At 41.7% G+C, this 19,318-nt stretch overlaps 1 protein-coding gene across 2 annotated transcripts in view; it reads left to right on the forward strand.

Annotated features, from left to right (window-relative positions):
* SLU7 (SLU7 homolog, splicing factor) overlaps positions 1–19,318 on the forward strand; it is a 906,055-nt gene that overhangs the window by 51,519 nt on the left and 835,218 nt on the right. For both annotated transcript variants that reach the window (XM_044084498.1, XM_044084499.1), the window contains exons 3-4: positions 2,865–3,018; positions 3,426–3,506. In XM_044084498.1, the coding sequence (XP_043940433.1) occupies positions 2,865–3,018; positions 3,426–3,506 (235 nt within the window). The remainder of the gene's footprint in view (positions 1–2,864; positions 3,019–3,425; positions 3,507–19,318) is intronic.

The following is a 19,318-nucleotide window of genomic DNA, read 5'->3' on the forward strand; positions in this document are numbered from 1 at the left end:
AGACAGACACTGGATCCCCTTTGAATGACACCAGAAACTTAGCCAATTGTTGAAATTGATAATTTTTTCTATCTGGTCCTATGCTACTTGGAAGATTTTGTTACCTATATAAATGGGACTACGACATTCCTTACATTAACCAGTACAATCTCACAGATCAAGATAGATTTTTTAGATGTCACATTGAGCAAGAATGATGGTACTTTTAAGACAGACGTTTACAAAAAACCATGTAGGAGGAATGCTATCCTACACAGGGATAGCATGCATCTGCCGCATATACATAAAAATATTGTTAGAAACCAAGTAATGCATTATTCACATATAACTAGTGATGATCAAGTTTTTTCAGAAGCAGCTATAGCTATGGAACAATACTTTGTAGATAGGGGCTATCGTAATAGTGATCTTTTTATGATAGATTCCTTGGAACGAGAACAGATAGGTTTACCATATGTAAGAAGTAGTAATATTACCCATAAACAACCTATTGAGAGGAAAGGAAATAGAAGAAGGATGGTTATTCCTTTTACTAATAACAATACTTCTATTGTTGATGTTATTAAGAGACATTGGAATATTTTGCTACTGGACGAAAATATCAAGGAGTTGGTTGGTGAAAAGCCAGCTTTCAGCTATAGGAACACCAAGTCTCTTAAACGTTTGCTTTGCTATGATAAGATCCCTAGGAAAAAGGTTATTTCTCAGAGAAAGGGTACATATGCTTGCCGCAGTTGTAATCAGTGTGGCTATATACTTAATTCCAATATATTTAAACACCCTGATACTGATGTTGTATATGAGTTTGATGAATATGCAGACTGTAAATCTAGGAATGTGATTTATCTGGCCTTGTGTAAGAAGTGTCAATGTTTCTGTGTGGGTAAGACCAATAGGACGTTGAGGGAAAGAGTCAGGGAGCACCTTTATGCCATTAATAGGGAGAATGAGGGTAATGCCTTGGCTAAGCATGTTTTGCAACATGATACTACACATGTGTTTGGGTTTATGGTCATTGGACAGCTGCTTGTAACAGAAAGAGGTAATATTGGCAATAGTACTGAAAAAGCAGAGGCTAGATGGATTATAAAGCTATCGGCTGACAAGGGCCATGGTCTCAATGACAAATTGTCATTGAAACCTTTTCTATTAGATAGGCCATTCAAACGTTAGCTTGATGCCTTTTCTGTTTTCCATGCTTCATATGTTTTTATGTCTTGTATTTTTATTCTTTATTTTTATTAATTTTTATATGTTTTTATAAGCATTTGTATTGTGTCTTCCTCAAATGAAATTTTGATGTAATTTCCTGTTGAGTAACATGTGATATGGAGATGGTGTTTTATTGGTACTTTGTGAGTGAGTCTATAGTATTTAAATGATTTGAATTCTTTTTATTTTGTTAAAGTCTGATGAAGCGTTCTAAATAACTGAAAGCGCTTACTTATTCGAATAAAGGAATTTTTTTGCTATCTGTCTGGTTTGCTTCGATAGTTGTGGCGTATCTACCTCTCTTGCTTTGGATTATTTTTGCTTTTTGTGAGGAGATACCTTACCCTGTGTTTGTTCTTCATTTGAGAAACCAAACAATACAGATCCAGGAATACTTTGGCCGGATGAAACTAGTTCTGAAAACTTACTGCCACTAAGAAAACAGACAAGGCCTCCAGACAAAGGATTTCACTACAACTGAGGTCAACACTAAGAGATATACAGCTAATAACACACAAGAAGAAGAAGTACAGTTGTGCAAATTACAGAGATATTAAATCAAAATGCAGACAAAAAATGAGAATAAACACATCTTTTCTCAATATCACAGCTGGCAGTAGGGAAATCTCTCTGCAGCAGCCTGAGCAACAGGTATATCTGATTTAAAACACAGGATAGAAACCAAACAATACAGATGCAGGAATACTTATATATATATATATATATATATATATATATATATATATATATATATATATATTATATTTATATATATATATATATATATATATATATATATATAAAATATAAAATGTGTTTGTGTGTGTGTGTGGGTCTTTGTGTGAGAATGTGGTTGTGTAAGACATATAGGGGTGTGTGTGTGTGTGTGTGTATGTATGCGTATATGTGCATACATATATATTTATGAAAATATTTGTGGTTGGAATAAAGGGGGTATACTGATAATTTGGGTATATAGCTTTAAATGTGTTGCAGAGAGGCGTATGTCACTTGATGTACGTTCCTTCTAGAAGGCCATCTGATTAAAAACTTCATGGAAGCTGGTAACACTTCCACAGGGTCATGTCTCTGTTGTTTACAGATCATTCCAAAAAGCATTCATGTTACATCCACCAAGTGCTTGCATACTGACCTTGTGCATCTCCTAGTGGATTAACTGTCTAGGCCTAACAATTTATAACAAAAAAAAAAAAAAAGAATAATTTTTTTATGCCTTTCTAGTTCTGTAGCCTATACAAAGCAAAGGGCTACCTGGCTCTACATAACTGACCAAGGGAAAGAGGTATTGTTTAAAACAAAAAAAAATTGACTACGTGGGAGGTGATGGTGATGGTGGAGGTTATTGATATTCCATTAACATAAACCAGGTAAACTTTTGCTTAGGCCAAAGACCTTTTGAATTTTTAATTACAGAACTCAGAATTCAGAAACACCACAGAATGTATATTTATATACCTCAATGTTTTTATTTTTAACTGTAGAGATTTAAAGTGATATGTTGGTGGCGTTACATTTATATATATATATATATATATATATAAAATATATAATTATGTCATGCCTGAATATATTTCTGTGATTGTTTGTACTGAATTTATATAGCCTGAATCTTTTTACTTCCCCTCTTTTAGAGACATTAATCCTCACATTCCACAGTATATTTCATCTGTTCCATGGTATATTGATCCATCCAAACGGCCAACTTTGAAACATCAGAGACCTCAGCCTGAGAAACAGACTCAATATTCTCCATTCGGAGAGTGGTACTTCAGAGGAGTCAAAGAGGTTTGTAGTCAGCAGCACAAAATTTTCTCCCCAACTGCAGAATTCTTTTATTAAATGGTTTATGATCCTTTTGATTGTCCTCAGTTTTGTTCTGACATTATCTGCAAGTGCATACTGCACTGGACTAAAGCAGGTTTTTATGCTAGCCATTGTAAATAAGTAGACTTTGTACCTGTTGCATTTAAGAGCAATGCTATCCAACCCCTAAGTGTATTAGTTACTACAGCCGAGGTATCATGCTTTGTTAACATTTGTACTGCTGTTGGCAGAATTGTCATACTGGGTTTTGTTAAATTTTACTGACTTTGTAGTCACGAATGACTGAATCAGAATTTCTGATAATAAAATTATTTTTTACTTTTAATGGAATTCAGCAATAGCTAAGTGAAGTTTTTTGCTTCATTTAGGGTACTAAGTCCACAAAATTTCGTAAAGGAGCATGCGAGAACTGTGGTGCTATGACACACAAGAAGAAGGACTGTATGGAGGTAGGCAAGGTTTCTTTTAACAATGTGTACAAGACAACAGAAAAAATAAAGCCCATCTCTAAATACAGTGGAAAATATGTACTTTTGTTTATAATCCAACAAAAGATGAAGAAAAACCAGGCTCTCTTGATAAAAATAACCGCTTTTATTGAAAAAAACAACCATAACCGCTTTCGCAGTGATAAAACTGCTACTTCAGATGTATAAAATCAATGCCTATCTATTCATTTATATAAAAAGACAGTAGTCACATGCATCAAGCAATAATTACATTTTAAAGAAACAGAACTCTAAAACACAAAGAAACACAAACATGTCCATTAAACTATAAAAAACTTGTAACGCCTATAAATATATAAAATACAACTCTGATGCTCATTTCACATAATATAATTAATAAAATATCATCCTATCTGAGATGTTAAAAGCACGCCCACTTCTTAGTTAGAATGATATTTTATTAATTATATTTTTTTGAAATGAGCATCATAGATGTAATTGGTGATGACGTTCATGCTAGTAGATGGTGGTTGTTATTTAAATAATAACTGTTATTTTTATGAATAGAGCCTGGTTTTGCTTCACTTTACTAATTTTTGTTGGATTATATCTTCTGTGATGTTTGAAGTATTTATCCAGCACTTATTTTTTTTTCGCTGTTTGCTACAATGTACTTTTGTTTGTTTCTGTGATATACTGACAAGAATTGTTAAGAACTGTTGTGTCAGCCTCACTGTAGCCAAACTGAGTGTATGGCAGTTGTGCAGGATTAATCAGACATTAAAAGACATAAAGAGAATGGTACAAACTATCTAGATGTAAATATTCAAAAGGAAAATGGGTCATTTAAATCTAAGGTTTATAGAAAACCACATTTTAGTAACTCATACCTACATTATTCGAGTAATCACCCAACAAAACAAAAAAATAGTATTTTGAAAGGCCAGCTCATTAGGATAGCAAGAATGACATCTAATGAGGAAGATATTGATGAAGAACTGGCAATAGTAGCTAGATTATTTAAGGAAAGAGGGTACCCCACTAAAAACATTAATGATTATGTTAATTTTGTAAGGGACGAATGGGGAAAGAAATACAAACCCCTTTTAGGGAACCCACACAATATGGGTGAAGAAACAAACAAAGGACCTGAAGATAATAAGGATTTTGAAAAATCTATGGTCATTCCTTTTGGAAATAAAACATACAAGGAACAAGAAACTAAGGGTAATGCTGCTAAACGCCAGAAGTCTTAACCTCAAGATGCACGCACTCGAAGCTCTCCTCAGTATGGAGAACATCGATATCTGTGCAGTGACAGAAACCTGGTTCAAGGCTCCAGAGAGCACCCCAGCACTACCAGGCTATACCTCATATCATGCTTTTCAGCCCCAAAACCTGGACTGAACCACAAAAGGAGGGGGAGTTTCCATATTTATCAAGGATATCCACACCTCCAGGTTAGTGGCATTGCACAAAGTATCGGAGACCATCCATGTGCAACTAACAGTGGGCAAGGCTGCTTTTCAGTTTATAGCATCCTACAGACCACCCTCTCAAAGTCAGGAATCCCATTCGGCTTTCCTGAAAACATTGGAGAACATGAAGATCTCTCCGAACACCATTATATTGGACGACTTCAACTACCCAAACATTGACTGGAAGCACTACTCAAGCCCCAGCACCTTAGCCCAAAGATTCCTGGAAATTATAAACTCAAATGCTATGGAACAACTAGTCACCACTCCCACAAGAGGGGACAACATACTAGACCTGATCATTACCAACATGGGGACTCTATGCTCCACACCAGAAGTATATCCCTCATTGGTAAGATCAGACCATAAATTAATTTCACTGGATGTCCACATCCCACCCCACCCCAGCCCAGAAAACCACAGTGAAAAACTTCTCAAAGCGAACTTCTCACTTCTCAAAACCGGTGGAATCCTTCAAGGCCCCAGGGCCAGTGGAAACTACAGCCCAAACTGCAGAATCCTATATAAATGCATTCTACGGACATCTCCAGGAATGCATGGATCATGCTATCCCAAACAAAACCAAGACCCAATCATCCAAAGGCAGGCGTCCAGTCTGGTGGAACCCTGCCATAAATAAACTGTACAACAGAAGGAGGAAGCTACTACATGATAGAGCAAAATCCCTAATAGGGAAGGCATCTCTGATCAGTACTAGCAAAAAATTACAATCCCTCATAAAATCCTCCAAGGCCAGCTTCGAGAGAAAAATTGCACAGGACACCAAAGACAATCATAAGGCTTTTTTCAGTTATGTTAGAAACCTGGGATGCAACTCCCAGACTTGTTCTGAGTTGATTCTAAACGACAAAAAATACACTGAAGCCACAGACATCGCCAATATCCTGGCAGAAAGGGTTCAGTGCAAACTTCTCCACCCCCTCCCCCCCAAAAGAGCAAATATCTATCCCGGCATTGGGCTGCCTCCCAAACATCTCAGATGCTCAGGTGAAGGCTGCCCTCTCCAAAGCAAAAAACACTGCTTCCATGGGACCAGATGGCATCCCAGGTTGCGTCCTACATGAACTACAAGAGGAACTAATCCCTCAAATAAAACAGCTATACAATCTCAGCCTCACTACAGGATATGTGCCCACAGAATGGCGTACAGCAACAGTGGTCCCACTCCACAAAGGTGGAGCATCTACGGACCCTGGAAACTATCGCCCATAAGCCTGACTAGCTTAGTCTGCAAGGCTATGGAGAGGATCATCATGGAGCTCATAAACAAAGACATTGGGGACCTACAGACACTAGATCCTACCCAGTTCGGCTTTGTCAAGGGCAGATTCTGCCTTTTGAACCTGGTTGACTTCTTTGAAACAGTCACCAAAGCCATAGATGAAGGGAAGGTAGTCCACACAGCCTATCTGGACCTTGCAAAGGCATTTGACACAATACCCCACTCGGGCATCATAGATAAGCTATCCAGCTTAAATATAAACCCCTATGTCACAAGATGGGTCGCAAACTGGCTCAAAGACAGAACCCACAGAGTGAGAGTTGCTGGAGCCATGTCAGACTCAAAACCAGTCACAAGTGGCGTCCCACAGGGTTCTGTCCTGGGACCACTCTTATTTGGTATATACTTTTCCGAGGTACAGGCAAACGTGGGAGGACTATGGCTCACCAAGTTCGCAGACGACTGCAAACTGGGCGCCATAATCAACTCTCCAGCTGACACAAACATCCTTCAAAAAGGTCTCACAGAGACAGATAACTGGTGCCAGCACCATGGTTTAAAGCTAAATGCCAAAAAATGTATAGTCATACCCTTTGGCAAAAACAGTGTGCCCACAAATTACCACATAGGCGGAAACCCATTAAGTACAGAGAAAGTTATTAGGGACCTGGGGACCCAAGTTGATAGCAATCTCTCCTTTGAAAACCACATTGCCAAAGTGGTTAGAAAGACCTTCTACATAGCCCACCTCATCACGAAGGGTTTCACATCTAGATCAAGAGAGGTAATCGTGTTCCTTTATTCATCCCTCATCAGGCCCATCATAGAATACAATGCCCCTTTTGGGATGTACCTTACCCGACACCTGCAGCAATTAGAAAGACCCCAAAAGTATCTCACCAAGAGGATCAAGGGTCTCAAACAGATGCCATATACTGCTCGGTTAAAAACTCCAGCTCTACTCAGTTGCATACCGCCTACTTCGAGGCGATCTATGCCTGACATACAAAGCTATGTCAAATCCAGAATTAATGGACATGCTCCACCTCAGTAAATCTAAATCCCTTAGAGCCACACGCCGAGGGACTTGAACCTCAGCACAGAAATAAATAGAACTTGCTGGAGGGACAGGTTCATAACCCAGAGGCTTCCTTCACTCTGGAATAGAATTCCAGTTCATGTGAGGCAGAGCACCTCACTGAATCTCTTCAAGAAGAATCTCGATAAGTGGATGGGGGATCGTAGGTTTGTCCCAGGGATTACTCCCGTGTCACTATTAGACAGAGGCACAGTAAACTAAACCTTAAAAAGGGCACAGTATACTCAAATCAAGGGGTGGCGTAAGCCATACAGAATCGGGCTAGGCTTATAATTGCCCCAGGGCAGATAGCCTAGTATGAACCTATGAACCTATATGAGGTGGAGAAAATTATGAATGACAATTGGGTTATGTTGAGAAATAATTTGAAGCTATGGACTGTAGTGGGTAATAAACCAAATTTTGTTTATAAAGTTGGACCCAATCTGAAAAAATGTTTTGAAAGTGAATTTAAGAATAAAAATAATAATAATAAGTATGGCACTTCAAAATGTGGGCGTTGCTCCCAGTGCCAATATATTTACACTAGGGAGAGTATTACACTAAATAACATTCTAAGGACAGAAATAAAGTTTGAAAAAGGTAATTGTCAAACTATAGGTGTGATTTATTTGGCGCTGTGTAAAACCTGCCCTAGTTTTTATGTCGGTAAGACAGAAAGGCATTTAAAGGACAGGATTTATGAGCACACTTACCAAATACTTAATAAAAATCTAAACAATGCTTTATGTAAACATTCCACAAACTGCTCTGGTTTCTTAGGTTTTGAATTTGTCATCTTAGAGAAGGTTTTAAAGAACCCCAGAGGGGGTAATTATAGAAGCTACATAGAAGAAAGAGAGCTAAGATAGCAAATTATGTTACAAGCAAGTCAAGTCCCTGGGCTGAATGAAGTTATTTCTATTAAACCCTTGTTATACAAAAAAAGTGGAGTTAATGAAATAATGTTACACAGAAATATGTACATACACATTTATATAAAATGTCTAAGATATATTTATTTGTTTTTATAGTTATACTATTTCTTAGGACTTTACACTTTGAATATATTTTGAATGCATATTTATGAATTTTATATGTTAATAAGATGAGTCACCAGGTTTTAATGATGTAATTCACTATTTAAGGGGAAATTTTGGAGGGAAAAAGTTAGATTCTGTTGAAATCCCTGCTTGAGAGGGAAGAAAGTGCTCAATCATCTGTTTTTAAGGATTTTACAATAAAGGAAATACTTTGAATTCAGTTTGCAGTAACAGTGCTTTGTTTCGAGTGTTTTGTGGACTAGTAGCACTGGTTGGCTTCTTTTTTACTTATTATCAGTTAAAGAGACTCTGATTAACCCCAAATAAAGTTCGGCTGTTCTAGAAGGATTTTCCTGATATGTACTCAGTTGCCTGCTACAGCAAAAGCCATGGTTTGCAGAGAGCTTACAAGCACAAAGGGATCTCATTGTTGAAAGGTATCAGTCAGGAGAAGGGTACAAAAGAATTTCCACAGCATTGGATATACCATGGAACACAGTGAAGACAGTCATCAAAAAGTGGAGAAAATATGGGACAACAGTGACATTGCAAAGAACTGTACGTCTCTCCAAAATTGATGAAAAGACAAGACGAAAACTGGTCAAGGAGGCTGCCAAGAGACCTACAGCAACACTGAAGGAGCTGCAGGAATTTCTGGCAAGTACTGGGTTGTGTACTACATGTGACAACAATTTCCTGTATTCCCCATATGTCTGGGCTATGGGGTAGGGTTGCAAGATGAAACCCTTTTCTTGCACAGAAAAGCATCCAGGTCCAGCTAAAATTTGCAAAACAATTCATCAGGTCTCCCAAAAGTATGTGGGAAAATGTGTTATGGTCTGATGAGACCAAGGTTGAAGTTTTTGGCCACAATTCCAAAAGGTACGTTTGGTACAAAAACAGCACTTCATATCGTCAGAAGAACACCATCTCCACGGTGCACCATGGTGGTGGCAGTATCATGCTTTGGGGTTGCTTTTCTTCAGCTGGAACTGGGGCTGTAGTCAAGGTGGAGGAAATTATGAACATTTCCAAGTACCAGTCACTTTTGGCCCAAAACCTTCAGGCGTCTGCTAGAAAGCGGAAAATGAAGAGGAATTTCACCTTTCAACATGACAATAACACCAAGCATACATCCAGATTAATAAAAGAATGACTTCACCAGAAGAAAATTCAAGTTTTGGAATGGCCCAGCCTGAGCCCAAGAGATGCCGTCATAATCTGACAGGTTTGGATCGCTTTTGCAAGGAAGAGTGGGCAAATATTGCCAAGTCAAGATGTGCCATGCTGATTGACTCCTACCCAAGAAGATTAAATGCTGTAATTACATCAAAAGGTGCGTCAAAGTATTAGTTTAAGGGTGTGCACACTTATGCAATCGGCTTATTGTACGTTTTTTATTTTTTATATTTTTTCCCCCTAACAGATTTGTTTGATGTTCTTCATCTCACATTGCTGCAGTCCTTACACTTGGGTAGTCCGCTGTCCTCGGTCGGCCCGAATATCAAAGTATAAGGCTGACGTCGGTCATGGCGCATTAGACTGACATCAGGACGTCAGGGTACAAATGCGCATGACCGACGTCATATCCTCAGTCTTTTTTGCCGCATGGTCCGATGCAGAAGCAGCGTTGCAAGTGCCGTTCGGCGTTCTGAAATTTTTCGAGTTCGGAGTTTCAGACCGAGTCAAAGTTGGCTAAGTACCCCGTTGGGGAATATTTTGTTTTTTTTCTTGCCTCAGTGGTTTACCGGATGTCAGAAAAAGTGAATAACTGTATTTCTTGTGGGAAACAGATACCGCATAGAGATTATCATACCTTGTGTATTCCTTGTTTAGGGCCTGAGCACGACGTTGTTGGGTGTCGCTTTTGTGCTAGATTCAATAAGCGCACTATTAAGAGAAGGTTAGATTGTGCCAGGTTAGTCTTTGGGAAGCGGTGCAATTACACTAGGCCGCGGGATGCACCGGCGCCCGCTTCTTCAAAGAAGCGCAAGGATAAAGCAGCTAAGCCCAGGGTAGACGAGTCGTCCGCACGGACGCCGGTTCTTTAGACGTATCGGTGGAGCCGGTGGTTCCACCGGAGGTTTCTCTGGAGGCCCAGGGGGAGACCTTGTTATTGCAGGATGTGGCCTCTCAGGAGGCAAGTCAGGCTGAAGGGGCTTCTCAGGTTACTGTACTCTCCTCCCTTCCTAGGGTGGTTAGGCCTTCTGTTTCCAAGGCTTCTCCCAGAGGCAGGCCAGGTTTAGCTTCAGTTGGTGTCACTCCTAGTTCTTCAGGATCTGCCCAAGAAGCATATGCTTAAAATGGCAGAAGATTTGATTACCTTAATTAGAGGTTCTTTGCCCCCTCCTGATAAGAGGCCTAGGGTGGAACCTGAGTTGGGAAGTTTTGACCAGGCTTCAGATGTTTCAGAGTCTTCGGCTGAAGACTTGCAGGAGTATTCCCCTTATTCTGATTCTGATGTGGATGATTCTACTCCTTCTGCTTCTCCTCCTGAGGATTTTTCTTTTTCAGAGACCCTCCATTCCATGAGGGAGCATTTTAAGTGGGAAGGCCAGGATTTCTCTGATTCCAGGAAAAGGCTTAGGGAATTTCTGTTTTTACCCCAGCATAGGCCTTTGGCTATACCTCCTGTTCTGGATGTTGTGGAGGATGTGTTCGCAGAGGCTTCTCTTAATCCTGATTCCCTGCCTCCTGCTCCTGTTAAGCCGGATAGGTATTATAGGGTGCCTGAAGCTCATAAGTTTCTTTTTAAGAGTCCTAGGGCGGACCCAGAAACTGTTAGTCAGGGGCCTAAGGGTGTTAAGGCTTCTGTTGTTAAAAATCCGGTTCCTCCAGATAAAGAGGCTAGGGCTTTGGATAGATGGGGAAAGAAAGTTTATACGTCTTCCACCCTAGCTATGAGGGCTCTTAATTGCCAGTTTCACATGTTGAAATACCAAAACTATCTTCTGTCTCAATTGAAGTCTAAGGTAGATGCTCTGGCGGAAGGTATTGACTGTAAAGAGTTACAGGATTTGGTACATGTCTCTGAACAAGTGGGTAAGCATTCTTTGCAATGTGGTTTTGATGCTGTACAGGCCTCGTCTAGGGTGGCTGCCACAGGGTCTGTTCTTCGCAGGCACGCCTGGCTGAGGGATCAGAATTTATCTGACCATGTTAAGACAAGGATTTTGGATGCTCCTTTACAATCTGATGTGTTATTTGGTTCACCTGTTGAAGCAGTCTTAAAGAAAATGGAAGACAAGGCTAAGTCTATGCAGACTGTTAAAGATTTTTTGCAGGTTCAGCCTCCGAAGTTTAGCAGGAATTGGCCTACTAAGGGGTGGACGTATCCTTCTTATGATTCCCAGTCTAGGGGCAGGTCTAGACGAGGTAGGGGCAGAGCTCAGGGCTCTTTCAGGCCTAGAACAGGGAGTTCACCTGCACAGTCTTCGGGTGAGGGCAGGGGTCAGTCCTTTCGTAAACAGACCCAATGACCTACCTTTTCAGCTGCCAGAGTCTTCTCGACTAGCAGCACCTTTGGGAGGAAGGTTGGCACTTTTCAAAGAAAATTGGAGTTTAATTACCCAAGACAGATGGGTATTGGATATCATACACCAAGGTTACAGGTTTTATTTCCATACCTTGCCTCCTTTCAAAGGCATGCCAGACGTTCCTCCTCAGCAAAGAATAGAGGTTCACAAACAGATTTCTCTGCTACTCCAAATAGGAGCCATTCAGCCGGTCCCTCTGTCAGAAGTGGGCCTAGGATTTTATTCCCGCCTGTTCCTAGTACCAAAGAAGGGGAACACATGGAGACCAATTTTGGATTTATCTATCCTCAACACTTATCTGGACATTCCCAAGTTCAAAATGTTGACGTTACAACAGCTTTTACCTCTGCTGGGCAAAGATCATTGGATGGTGACTCTGGATCTCAAGGAGGCTTACCTTCATGTTCCTATCAGGCTAAGTTGCAGGAAGTATCTACGTTTCCGGGCTGGGACTTCTCATTATCAGTTCTCTGCATTGCCCTTTGGCTTATCTACTGCACCCAGAGTATTCACGAAGGTTCTGGCTCCAGTGATAGCTTTCTTCAGACTAAGAGGAATACAGATCTATCCTTATTTGGACGATTGTCTGATTCTGGCTCAAGGAAAAGAAGAGCTTCTTCATCATCTACACTATGTGATAGCAGTGCTAAGATGCCTAGGGTATTCTGTGAACGAAATAAAGTCCAGTCTAGTACCCTCTCAGGACATGTGCTTTCTGGGTGTGAGACTGAATACCGCATCCCAGATGGCCTTTTTGACCCCGGACAAACAAAAGAATCTTTCACTTTACTTCCATCAATTGTCTCATCAGTCCAGGCTGACTGCAAGGACAGTCCTTCAAGCCTTGGGGTTCATGGCATCTTGTATTCTGGTGCTTCCCAATGCCAAACTGCATATGAGGAAGCTACAATGGTATCTCAAAAATGTATGGACACAGCACTGCCAAGATTTGGACACTGTCATTCAGATAATACCTTGCATTCAAAAGGAATTTTTGTGGTGGGCTCAGGAATGTCACCTAAACAAGGGACTCTCTGTGACCCGGCCAGAGGCGAGTCAGATTCTAACGACAGATGCCTCAGACAAAGCTTGGGGAGCTCATCTAAATGGAAAGTGGATACAAGACACGTGGCCTGCCAGACTTCTACATCTACATATCAACCTGAAGGAGATGTTAGCAGTCCAATTTGCATTGATAGCTTTCAAGGATTTACTTCTTCCAGGGCAGGTGTTGATTCTAACAGACAACACAACTGTCATGTGGTACATCAACAAGCAAGGGGGAACACATTCTTATCCTCTGTGCAGACAAGCAATGATTTTGTGGGAGACTGCTCTCAGTTTACAGCTAAATCTTCAGGCAAGGTTTCTGCCGGGAGCACAGAACTCCTTAGCAGATGTGTTGAGCAGACAAATTATGGATCCCCACGAATGGAAATTGGATCCTCATGTATTTCAGAAATTGACAGTGTCTTGGGGAACTCCAGACATAGATCTGTTCGCTTCTCCACTAAACTACCAGCTGCCAAAGTTTTGCACAAAAAGTTTTCATCCCACAGCTTGGAAAGTGGATGCTCTTTCATTCAATTGGAGCAATCTTCATGTGTACGCCTTTCCACCTCTGCCTCTCCTCCCAAAGGTACTTCTGAAGGTCAGACAGGACAAGCCAAAGATGATTTTAATAGCTCCAGATTGGCCTCGACAGCATTGGTACCCACTACTGAGGAGTCTGGTACGGGAGCCTCCATGGCCTTTACCTTCGATTCCACACCTGCTGACTCAGGAGAACAGTCATTTACTCAATGTCAAACTTCACTCTCTTCACCTGACAGCCTGGCATATTCTGTTTTAAACCCTGGAGGGTTTCAGCTTCCACAGCAAGTTTTGAATGTTATTTTAGAAGCCAGAAGGCCTAGTACAAGGAAAGTGTACGCAGATAAATGGAAGAGATTTTTATTTTGGAGTGCAGCAAAAGCATTTGATGTTTCTAAGCCTAATTTAAGTGTGGCTCTTCAATATCTTACTGAGTTACTGGACAAAGGTTTGTCCTTCTCTTCTATTAAGATTCATGCTGCAGCAATTTCTGCTCACTATGATTGTGACCCACCATTGTTTTCTCATCCTTTGTTTAAGCAATTCCTTAGAGGGGCAAAGAATATAAGACCCCCACGGAGAGCTCCTACTCCTGCTTGGGATCTCAATTTTGTGTTGGAGAAACTCACTCTACAACCTTTTGAGCCTGCAGCTACTGCTGAGTTGAAATATTTATCTTGGAAGACTGCTTTTTTGTTAGCCATTACCTCTGCGAGAAGGGTTTCTGAATTACAGGCCCTTATGGCAGTTGAGCCTTTCTTAATTTTCCATAAGGATAGGGTATCTTTACGTACTAATCCTTCCTTTATGCCTAAAGTGGTTTCTAGTGTGTCTTTAAACCAAACTATTCATTTGCCTACCTTTTATGCAAACCCCCAAAATAAAGGGGAAAAGATTTTGCACACTTTGGATATACACAGGCAGTTGCGATATTATTTGAGCAGAACTAAAGGGTTCAGGCAGTCTCAGCAGTTATTTGTTTCTTTTGCTTTGAGTTCTCAGGGCAAGCCTGTGTCAAAACAAACTATTTCTAAGTGGATTGGGTTTTGCATTGCTTTCTGTTATTCCCATCATGGCAAGGAGGTTCCAGCTGGGATTAGGCCTCATTCCACTAGGGCTACTGCCACTTCAACAGCTTTTTAAGGGGTGGCAACTAAAGATATCTTGGAGGCAGCTACTTGGAGTTCTGTGCATACTTTCTCTAAGCATTATCACCTTCCACTTTACTCTAAATCTAGGGCTGGTTTTGCCACTGCTATTTTACAGGGCATTTTGGCAGCTCCTGCTTCTTTATAGTTGTGCCAGCCTCCCTTACCTCTGCTTTGGGATTCTACCCAAGTGTAAGGACTGCAGCAATGTGAGATGAAGAACATAGTACAGTTTTGTACCTACCATAAATGTAGATGTTCGAAGATCCACATTGCTGCAGTCCAATTTACCCTCCCTCCTTCCCCTCTGTAGTTAGAGGCGGTTGTGTTGGTTGGATTGTAAATATTGTGTATATTGTATATATTGTACATATTATTAGTGCTAGGGTGGTTGGTTGTTGGTTTTGTTGTCTTTGGGTTTTGACCTTTCTTGTTAGGGTCTTCTGACATCTGGGGCAAGAAAAGACTGAGGATATGACGTCGGTCATGCGCATTTGTACCCTGACGTCCTGATGTCAGTCTAATGCGCCATGACCGACGTCAGCCTTATACTTTGATATTCGGGCCGACCGAGGACAGCGGACTACCCAAGTGTAAGGACTGCAGCAATGTGGATCTTCGAACATCTACATTTATGGTAGGTACAAAACTGTACTTTTTTCAATTGAATTGTACAGGTTATAGGTTACATTAAAGGTGGGAAAAGTTTTGAAATGATTTGTTGTGGTCTCAGATGTCCTTCAAGGATGCATCTGCAGTCATAACAAATGGGTTGTCCTGTCGTCAGGCAGCCCCTCGGTCGGCCGGATTCCAAAGTCTGGGTCCGGCTTCGGCTGATGTCGCATTTCACCCGACGTCATCTCTGCTGGTCTTCGGGTATAAAAGCATCAGCCGACGCCATTTTCCTCAGTCTTTCTTGCCGCATGGCGCCCCGAAGCAGAAGCTGTTCGCAAGTGCCGGTCGGTCAGATCCAGAGATTACTACTACCGAATACTACTTCGAAGACTTCTAAAAAGCTAAGTACCCCGTTGGGGACTCTTTCTTGCCTCAGCCGATGTCAGAAAAAGTAAATAACTGTTTAACTTGTGGGAAACAAATACCTCATAAAGATTTCTACTCTTACTGCCTACCTTGTTTAGGCCCAGACCACGAAGTAGCAGCCTGTTTAGCCTGTGCTTCCTTCAACCGACGAACGCTTAGGCGTCGGTCGGAGTTTGCTGAACAGTTTTTCGGCTCAGATTTTGCGTACATTATGCCGTCGGATCCTCAGACTACCCAAATTGTTAAAAACGCAAAGAAAAGACCGACACTCGCGGTCCGCGGTTTCGCCGAAACCACGGTTAAGCAAGCATGAGTGTCTCGGTTTCGCGAAACCGAAAAACGGGTCAATCTTCAGCCGAATCCATGACTACTACTGAGGCTCCTGCTACCTTAGTTGAATCGGCCTCTGAAGTTTTGCCTACTACTGTGGTTCCTAGTGAATTATCAGACACCATCCCTTTGGATGTCTCTACCCCAGCACGTGGTGCTGCTAGGCCTCCTGCAGCCATGTCTATAAAGGCCTTTGCCAGGGCTAAAGCAGCCAAAACTGTTAAATCAGTGCCTGTTAAGACCCCCTCACATAGGTCCACTTCTAGTTCACAAATGCTTACTCTGGCAGAGGATTTAATCTCCTTAATTAGGGGATCCCAATCTCACCCAGACAGGGCCTCTCAGCCTCCAGAAAAGAGACCTAGAGCAGAGCCCCCGAGCCAGTGTCCTCTGATGATTCTTGGATGACTCAGACATTACAGATCAGCCAGAGGCTCCTTTTTCTACTTATGAAGATTCCGATGCTGAAGAATCCATTCCATCTGCCTCTCCACCAGAGGAATTTTCCTTTGGGGAAACCTTACATGCCATGAGAGAACAATTCCAATGGCAGGGACAAGATTTCTCAGATTCAAGAAAAAGGCTTAGGACCTTTCTGCACTTACCACAACATAGGCCCTTAGCTATACCTCCAGTTCTGCCTGTTGTGGATGATGCATTTAATGATGTTTGCACTGTTCCTGATACTTTACCTCCAGCCCCTGCCAAACCAGATAGATTTTACAGGGTGCCAGACACTCATCACCACCTATACAAGGCCCCACTTGCAGATCCTGAGACTATATCCCAGGGGCCTAAGGCAGTAGCTTCGACCTCAGCAAAAAACCCTCTCCCTTCTGAAAGGGAATCCAGGTCCTTAGAGAGATGGGGGAAAAAAGTTTACACCTCTGCTACTCTCTCAGCTAGAGCTTTAAACTGTCAGTTTCACATGATCCAATACCAAGAGTTTATGCTTGACCAGTTAACTAAGAAGCTGTCCTCTGATGACTCCTTAGATAAGAAATATGTGTTAGAAATGGTGAATAACATTCAGCAGGTTAGTAACCATTCTTTAAAATGTGGCTATGATGCACTGGAGGCTTCATTTAGATCAGCCATGACTGGCACAGTGATAAGAAGGCATGCATGGTTGAAGGAACAGGTTTTGCCGGATCATGTTAAAGCAAAGCTGTTAGATGCTCCTATGGATAAGGCCAGTCTATTTGGTACACCTGCTCAGCAAGTAATGAAGAAAATGGAAGAGAAGGCAAAATCTGTACAAACAGTTAAGGATTTCTTACAGGTTCAGCCCCCAAGGTTTAGCAGGAACTGGCCTGCAAAAATTGGTCCTTTCCAGACTCCTCAAAATCTCAAAGAGGCAGGAATAGACGCTCTAGAGGCAGAAATCAATCCAGAGGAGGTGCCTATAGAGGACGCCAGTGGCAAGGCAATAACCAGAGAGGCACAGACACAACCACTGCCACTGCAACACAATCACAGTGACTTGACTCTGACACCGCCTACCAGGGAGCAAATAGCAGCACCTTTAGGCGGAAAGTTAGCCTTATTTTCGAAAAATTGGCACTATATCACAAAAGACAAGTGGATTTTGCAAACCATAGACCAAGGCTACAGGTTCCACTTCCACACCTTACCAGTAAAAAGAGGAATGCCAAACCTACCTCCAAATCAAAAAACAGAAGCTCTAAAGCAGATAGCTCAATTTAACAAAGATGAGAGCTGTGGAAAGAGTACCAATAACACAACAGGGCAAAGGATTCTACTCCAGACTCTTCCTAGTACCAAGAAAAGAGAAAAGTTGGAGACCTATTCTCGACCTGTCCGTCTTAAACACATACATCATTGTACCAAAATTCAAAATGCTGACCCTACAGCAACTTCTTCCCATGCTGGGCAAGGAGTGTTGGCTGGTAACTCTAGATCTCAAGGAGGCATACCTGCACGTCCCCATACGACCAAATTGCAGAAGATACCTCAGATTTCTTGCAGGATCAGAGCATTATCAATTCTCAGCATTGCCCTTTGGCTTATCTACTGCCCAGAGTATTCACAAAATGCCTGGCATCAGTAATCGCTCATTGCAGGCTACAGGAATCCAAATTTATCCATACCTGGACGACTGCCTGTTGCAAGCGGACAACAAAAGCAAGCTGACAACAGATTTACAAAGAGTCATTTGCTTACTACAAGCCCTGGGATACACAGTCAATTTAAAAAAGTCAAGACTGATACCATCCCAGACAAGAACATTCTTGGGTGCGGAATTGGACACAGTAAAACAAATGGCATTCCTAACTGCAGAAAAACAAGCACAACTCCCTCTTTACTTCTTGGCATTAACAAAGCAGCACAAACTAACAGCAAGAAAAGTACTGCAGGCCTTGGGCTTCATGGCATCATGCATAATCCTGGTCCCCATGCCAGACTGCATATGAGAAAACTACAGTGGTACCTAAAGAATTTATGGTCTCAACACAGGCACAGCTTAGAAACCGAAATCCCACTAATCCCATGCCTGAAACAAGAGTTCCTATGGTGGGCTCAAGCATGCCAGTCAAACCCAGGCTTGCCCTTCCACAACTTTCAAGCAAACCAAACCATCACAACGGACGCCTCAGACCTAGGCTGGGGCGCACATGTTGGACAAGTGCATACAAGGATTGTGGACTCCAGACCAGCTGCACCTGCACATAAACCAAAAAGAATTGCTGGCAGTAAAACTAGCAATCCAGAAATTCAAACCATTCCTCAAAGAAGGCCATTTAATGATAAGGACAGACAACACCACAGTCATGTGGTACATCAACAAACAGGGAGGCACTCATTCATACCCCTGTGCAGAATGACTCTGGACCTTTGGAATATGGCTCTGAGCTACAACATCCAGTTACAGGCAATATTTGTGCCGGGAAAAGAAAACACCCTAGCAGACATGTTAAGCAGAACCACCTCGGATGCTCACGAATGGATGCTACACCCGGACATCTTCAAGGCCATCACAAAGAAATGGGGAATGCCACAAATAGACCTATTCGCATCCCCACTCAATCACCAGCTCAAAAAATTCTGCACAAGGACATGCCACCCACTAGCATGGAAGGTGGACTCTCTATCCTTCAGTTGGAAAGGCCTGACAGCATATGCATTTCCACCTCTGCCTTTGATGCACAAGGTACTACTGAAAATCAAAGAGGAACGTCCAAGGATAATTCTGATCGCTCCGAATTGGCCAAGACAACACTGGTATCCTTTGCTGAGGAGCATGTCTCAGGAGAGAATGTGGCCAATACCCCTGATGCCTTTGATGTTAACTCAGAACAAC

This window comes from Protopterus annectens, chromosome 9.part0, assembly GCF_019279795.1.
Source record: "Protopterus annectens isolate FY-2018-M chromosome 9.part0, PAN1.0, whole genome shotgun sequence".
Classification (NCBI taxonomy): domain Eukaryota; kingdom Metazoa; phylum Chordata; order Ceratodontiformes; family Protopteridae; genus Protopterus; species Protopterus annectens.